The sequence below is a fragment of the Uncinocarpus reesii genome, genomic scaffold, assembly GCF_000003515.1.
Source record: "Uncinocarpus reesii 1704 scaffold_1 genomic scaffold, whole genome shotgun sequence".
Lineage (NCBI taxonomy): Eukaryota > Fungi > Ascomycota > Eurotiomycetes > Onygenales > Onygenaceae > Uncinocarpus > Uncinocarpus reesii.
In genome coordinates, this window is record NW_003052500.1 from 4,058,391 (window position 1) to 4,065,203 (window position 6,813).

Below are 6,813 nucleotides of genomic sequence, written 5' to 3' on the forward strand. Positions count from 1 at the left end.
GCCATCGACGGATGTTGAAAAAAAGAAGAGCGACAAGGCGCCTTGCCTGTTTCGGCTAGCGCCCTCGTCCACATCCGAAGTTCAGAACTAAAACCATCCAACGTACACCCGTCCACCAACAGCCAGCTTTCCCACAGTCCACGCATCACAATGGCGTCGCGATTGGCAAAGAGCGCCCTTGGTAAGTCATAATGCTTTGATACAGCCGCTGGGTTACTTTTTTTTGATCCTTGCTTACCCACTTGCGCGCCAGGCGCTTCTCGTGTCCGCCCTGTTCTCTCTACCCGAGCGCTTCCCGCATTTTCCCCCATCACCTCAACTCGATTCGCCTCCAATGTCCCAGCCGAGGATCCAAAAACAAAGGCTCAATCTATCATCGATGCCTTGCCAGGGAACTCATTGGTTTCAAAGACCGCCATTTTGTCTGGAGGTGCCGGTCTTGCAATTGCCGCTATCAGCAATGAACTCTATATCGTGAACGAGGAGACCGTTGCGGCGTTCTGCCTTCTCAGCGTGTTCACCGCTGTCTTTAAACTTGCGGGCCCCATGCATAAGGAGTGGGCGGCAGGCCAGATCCAGAAGCAGAAGGACATCCTTTACGCGGCTCGCGCAGACCATACCAGTGCTGTCACTCAGCGCATCGAGAATGTCAAGCCATTGAGCGAGGTCGTCAACATTACGAAGCAACTTTTTGAAGTCTCGAAGGTATGCCCGCATTTTGATATAGATCCGAGGAGCAACGGGGTTGGATGACTTATCTATCATCTAGGAAACCGCACGATTGGAAGCTCAAGCGTTCGAATTGGAACAGCGCACCGCCGTTGCTGCTGAAGCAAAAAGGGTCCTTGATTCTTGGGTTCAATACGAGGGTCAAGTCAAGCAACGCGAGCAGCGGGAGCTTGCAGAAAATGTCATGGCCAAGATCCAAAAGGAATTGGAGAATCCTAAGCTCCTCCAGCAGATTTTGCAGCAAAGTGTGGCCGATGTTGAGCGTAAGTGGAATCGTATCCCGATTATGTTCGCGCTTACTTACAAGACATTGCAGGGATTGTTTCGTCAAAGGCTCAATAGGTATTCAATATAACGCTTAGGTTTTCTTTTTTGTGTACAAAACTTGAGAATTAGAGACTCGTTCTAGATTTGTGCGAACCTACATCCTGATCGCAAGAGCATTGACGCTGCTCGCTTCTTCTATCGCGAAAGAGCTCAACCGCTTTTTGTACTGAGTAGCTTCAGTCCAGGCACTTTGTTTTATATAGGGTAGGCTCAAATGAAACCCGTGTTCTGCCTGTTCTGCTGGCATGCACTTGATGGTTGCAGGTACCGCTTTTTAGCTTTTCCCACATTTACATACTATTATCCCCAGGTTTCCCAAAGCATTTTCTCTCTGTGCACCCTGACATTCGCTGCGTATTTACCGGGAAGGAATTTTACTCTTTGCCAGATTTGAGACGGAATTCCTTGCCATCAGAGCCACGTCTTGTGTGTTTTCGCTGGCTCGAATCTATACTACTTTCAACCTTCGATAAAATGAAACTATATTATTCTGCAGACAGGTGATGCCACGGACTTGAGAAAGCCGCATGATCTTGATCGATTGAAATATCACCATTAAACTAGTTAATATTAATTTACAGATGTACTTGGTTGGCTTTCTTGTAAATGACCTCCGCTGTAAGTGGTAGACACTAGGATTACATTTGCTAATTATCGCGAAATGACAAGAAGAGTCTGAGAAAAGGAACAACAGAATCAAGCATTAGGGTCAATATATAGAAATTATCAGGTCTGAAGAGTTGATTATCGTGAGATAAAGATTTGTATGTGGCTTCACCACACGCCAAGAAGTCTCGAACCTCTGCATAACAATCAATGAAGAGGAGTTTCCGACACTGCCACTCTTGCGATGCCGCCATGTCCGCAACATAGCTGAAGCGCCCGTGGGCTATGTTGCGCAAGGATGGGGATGAAACGACGAATGAACACTGAACAGTGGCATATTAGTTAAATCGATGACGACGCCCATCGATTTCATTTCATATTTCACTCTTCGAACAAATAACTATCCATCTTCCTCAAGCTTGGAAGGGTTTTGCCGCAACCTTTGCGATACATCAGAAGCACCTTTCTAGCCTGCTCAATTTAGGAGCCCAACATCATACCGCGAAGCAATATGACGCTGAAGGACCTTCTGAAAAAGAAAGATAAATCCAGATATGACGGCCACGCTCAACCAGTGTCTCCCGGGCTAATAGTGCCTCCCGAGTTCAAATTCATTCGATCAGATACACACACTCAAGAAGCTATCCTACCACCGAGTTTTGGTGACTCGCCAACTACAAGCGCTCCAGAGGCTAAACCTTTTGGCCGCCTTCACCGTTCATCTAATGCGTCTAATATCGCAGGGAATGAGTGGTCGCCGCCAAGGGAGAAAGGAAGTATTTCTCACCGGCTCCATTTAGGCCGCAGGTCGAGATCTGGAAGCACTTCTTCCATCAACCTCCCCACGAACCTGCCGGCCGTGGAGGAAAACGGTGATGCACAGGAAAGGGAAGCTCAGTGGGAGAAGCGTGCAACACTGTTGGCACAAGAGCCGATGAATATCAGGCCTTCGTCACCACGGTCTCCAAGCCCGCGTTCACGAAGTTCAAGCATGGGGAGACTGAGCGGCCCAGAGGATGATGTGAGTATCGACACCTTCGAACCTAGTATCCCCAGCGCAAACCCCGCTCATGCGCGAGTGTTTAGGTGAATATACAAGAGGCAATCAAGCTACATGAGGCAGGGGGTATGTTGTGATCCTGGTCCGGGCCGGTCCGGCCATCCGTATGAATTGTTAGACTAATATTCCGGGATTGGGTAGAGTTAACTAAGTCTACGATGATGTTCGGCCGCCTTGCCGACCCGAATGGTCAGAATAATGCTTTGAGCCAGGTTCTCTATGGATTGGCACTAAGGTTAGGCTTCTCGGAATCCTACATGAGAATATCAACGACTAAAATTTCTTTTTTAGACACGGATGGGGGTGTAAGCCAAATCATGAACTTGCCATCACGTATCTCTCAGCAGCAGCCGCCAACTCTGCCTCCATCGAAGCGGAAGCCTTACGCGCGGGAATAAAAAAAGGTGGGGCCGCAAAGGGCGAACTTGTCCTCGCAATTTTTGAGTTAGCAAACTGCCTTCGTCACGGATGGGGTGTATCTAAAGACCCTGTGGCTGCGAGGCAGTATTACGAAACCGCAGCGAATTTAGGCGATGCTGATGCAATGAACGAGGCGGCTTGGTGCTATCTTGAAGGATTCGGAGGCAAGAAAAACAAGGTAAGGTTTGCAAAGCAAGACTACAGAACTGCTAGCTTACATCTCGGATAGTACATAGCCGCCAAATACTACCGTCTAGCGGAAGAAAATGGAAATAAAACCCTTGGTAATACATGGTACGTGGTCCGTATATTACGTTGTTTGGCGTTTTCAACATACTGACAGTGATTCAACTGATATTAGGATATGGAAAGAAAAATATAACTCCAAGTAACGGAATTTTTAGTACATTTAAGGAGGAGCCGAAGTAGATCGTAAAGCAGCGTTCTGGATTTTTCCACATACTGGAGCCTGGAGTCTAACTTTGAAGAATTGGGACATTTCGCTTTGATTTGTTAGATTATTGCTTGTTCCTATGTTGACGTATTTTCCTTTGATGTATTCGAAATCGGAAAGAAGGCGTCATTATACTATGGAGATTGTAATGAAATTAGTTTTGAGAAATGGCTCCGCGTCCCGTAAAAGAAAAGGATACTTTGACAAGTTAACTAAAAATGCTAATCTCCAAGATGAGGGAACTGTAGAAGCCGTTATTTTTGTGATGATATAAGATATAAGATTCTGCCTTGCTATAAACCAAGGTGGGTGGTATCATAAATTTCACGGGGTCAAATTCGTAGCCCAAGGGAGCCAACCACTGGAAAGGGATGTGCTGTCTATTATAACTCTCATGGATCTTGCGCAAGTGTTTATACAAAACACTGGAGAAGGGAACTGTCCAGGAAGGCCGAGAAAATGTTCCTAAAACTAGTATTCCATGGCCCCTTACAAGCTAACAGGGGCATGGCAATAGGCCGTCACGTTGTACTCAAGTTGTTTATAATTGATGCAAGTCTCTTATAATCCTCAAGGAGTTCAGGGATGTCACCAATCTTTAGGTGGGTAGCGTCTTCCAGTTCGGTAAACCTCTTTATCGGGGGAGCAATGCCAGTGATGGAGCTCTTCTCTTTGAGAAGACCAGGCTGGTTATCTGACAACTCGGGCCCGTCTCCTGCCACGGCCGTACCTTGGCTGGGCTCGGTTGAGCTCCTCCCTAGCCCACGGATCATTCCAGGAATATGGCTCAACGGATTCAAAGTGTTTCCAAAACCCCTCATCGAGCCAAAAGGAGGATTGTTCATTTGAGGGTTCGAAGATGCGGAAGTGGAAGAAGCCTTGCTATTACCTCCCGATTCCCCTTCTGTGTGTTTAATTATATGATTATTAACTGGTTTTCGCCCTGCAACAAGGCTAGCTAATCTATCATCAAGCCGAGATCTTGTAGGGGTGCAGGAGGTGGCAGGGCCTTCCTCTTTGGCTGGCGGATCTTCGCCGGAGAGATCATCTGGTATACCAGCGGGAGAATTGACTAGTCGACGGGCATCATCAAGGGTTTTTGGTACAATCCCCACGGCACCCTGTGTTCCATCGCCTTGTTTGAGCTGGACCTCTTTCAGTCGACCAAATAAAAACTTGAAGCTATTATCAAGTGTGTTGCTAATATTCTTGATGCCTTGGTCAGCGGTGTTGCGTACAATATCATTGGCTGCTTCCAAAGCCTTCGCTGGAGGTTGGAAAATACTGCTTAGACGGTGCTGCGGAGGCCCAGTCGAGGCCGGTTTCAATGAATTGTCTCTTGGCGGGCCTGGTGCAACACCATGGCCCACGGTGGAGGTCACAGTTATCCTAGATGACGGAACAGAGACAGGACTAAGATCGTGCACTTGTTGAGGTTCAATAGAATCTTGCAAGCTATTAGGATGACGGGAGTTGCCGGCAATATTCTCAGTACTGGTGAGATCAACATTCTCTAAGAAGCTGATGGCTGCTTCTAAATTCGTGAGGCAATATGCCGTCTCTCCATCAATCCTAGCGGTAGCACGGAATCGCTGAATAAATAAGAGATTGCTAATCACGCTCATCCCTTCAGGAGGCGAAGTCACTAGAGCGTAAATGAGGGTGGGTAGAATTTCGTCGGCGGATGACGACGAAGGCAAAATTTTGGTCAAGCTATCAACAATCGCTTTATGCGCCGCAGTAAGGTGTTGAAGTTTACCAAGGGGAAATTTCGCGTCACTCATTTGCATCAGGCTTTTCCTTGCATTCGCAAGCCACTCCTCAGATTGTGTAGTTTCCTGTTTGCTGGCATCAACCTCGACTCCAAGATCTTTCAAACCAAACCCTACAACAGATAGTGCGGCGGTTTTTGAGCGCAATTTTTCATCTCTTACTTCATCCAAAGTGCTTCTATGGCGCCAGATTTTATCGTAGACGGATTCACATGCGCGCCGCTCAATGGCTTCTTCCAATACTTGACGCTTGATTTGGAATAGTTTCCGGGTCCGCCGTCGCTCAGCAACTTCAGTCGCCGTGAGCATTTGTTGTTGCGAAAACGTCTTGTCAGAGCCAGCTTTATCACCCGCAGAGGAAATGCGTTTTGACGAAAACGAATACTTGGAGCTTGTTTGAGGACGAGCAGGAGATGGCGAATTTCCACGGCGAAGTCGAGATGCTAAAATGGAGACATGAGTCTCGACACGCGACGAAGCGCGAATGTAGAAGTCTTGAAATAGGCTGGCAAGTTTGTCTATCGAAGGAGGAGTATCGTAAACCTTAGCGCTTAGAGATTCAACAAATCTGGACGCTTGGAATCAGTCTATTTAACATTCAACTCTGCAATTGCGAAGGCGCCCACCTGTCGGTCAAGCTCATCATTTCAATAGGGAGATCATCAAAATTATCCCCACAAATCTGATCTCGGGTTTGTAGAAAGTCCTCCTGCTCATCTTTGCCATCTCCCACGTCGGTTGAATCCCGCTTTTCGAAAATATCCGGGGCTCCCCCAGCAGACGGTTGATCAAACGGCTCCGGAGTAGGATCCGCATGGTCGAGTGCCATACTTGCGTGGATGCTTTGTGGAGGAATCCTCGAGAACGGAGCCATGGAAGACGATGGAGTGGACAAAGAGTCGACGTTTTGTGGGATTGGAGATTGTTTCTGCGACATTGTCCGACAACTGTGCTGAGTTTGGTCAGAGATCAAAAGACGTTTCAGATATTAAGCTTGACACGCTCCTTCGCAAGCTCGATGTGAACCTGTTGGAAGCTAAGGCAGGTCGGGGAGCGGATGCCACTCTTAACCACCGCATAGCAATGGCATGTCATCCCCATTCCCTAGCAGCACTTCCCAGACGGGACCTCTAAGCAAGCTGATCAAGGGAGCGCAACGGACAAGACTCCTCGAGACAAGGCATGTCGTTCAAGCTCAAGCTCCAATGAGCCCAGTCCAGCCCGATTGGGCGACCCGGCGAGCCACTGGTTATGTAAGCAGTGTGACCGGCATGTCGTCACTGGGGTCTTTGGCGGGTTGCCGGTGAGGCGTCAATGGGCAATCGATATAACGGTGGAGCGGCCCCCGTTTTGCACCATCCCGATCCTCCATGCCCATGAAACAATAATATGATGGACAACGTCTCGATGGAGAGACCCTACCTACCATTTCTCCATTTGCCCAT

General features: G+C 48.0%; 3 protein-coding genes across 3 annotated transcripts; 2 read left to right on the plus strand and 1 right to left on the minus strand.

The window, feature by feature from the left end:
* Window positions 1-150: 150 nt before the first annotated feature.
* On the plus strand, window positions 151-1,071 carry UREG_01575 (ATP synthase subunit 4; the record flags this gene model as incomplete). The annotated part of the gene is made up of 4 exons (XM_002542013.1): window positions 151-181; window positions 254-705; window positions 770-992; window positions 1,046-1,071. The coding sequence occupies 4 exons, from the start codon at window positions 151-153 to the stop codon at window positions 1,069-1,071; spliced, it is 732 nt and encodes a 243-aa protein (XP_002542059.1).
* A 1,102-nt stretch (window positions 1,072-2,173) lies between these two features.
* Window positions 2,174-3,534, plus strand: UREG_01576 (uncharacterized protein; the record flags this gene model as incomplete). The annotated part of the gene is made up of 6 exons (XM_002542014.1): window positions 2,174-2,683; window positions 2,749-2,788; window positions 2,864-2,957; window positions 3,014-3,320; window positions 3,372-3,436; window positions 3,504-3,534. 6 exons carry the CDS (start codon window positions 2,174-2,176, stop codon window positions 3,532-3,534), a joined length of 1,047 nt encoding a protein of 348 aa, XP_002542060.1.
* A 583-nt stretch (window positions 3,535-4,117) lies between these two features.
* On the minus strand, window positions 4,118-6,305 carry UREG_01577 (uncharacterized protein; the record flags this gene model as incomplete). The annotated part of the gene is made up of 2 exons (XM_002542015.1): window positions 4,118-5,936; window positions 5,995-6,305. 2 exons carry the CDS (start codon window positions 6,303-6,305, stop codon window positions 4,118-4,120), a joined length of 2,130 nt encoding a protein of 709 aa, XP_002542061.1.
* Window positions 6,306-6,813: the final 508 nt, after the last annotated feature.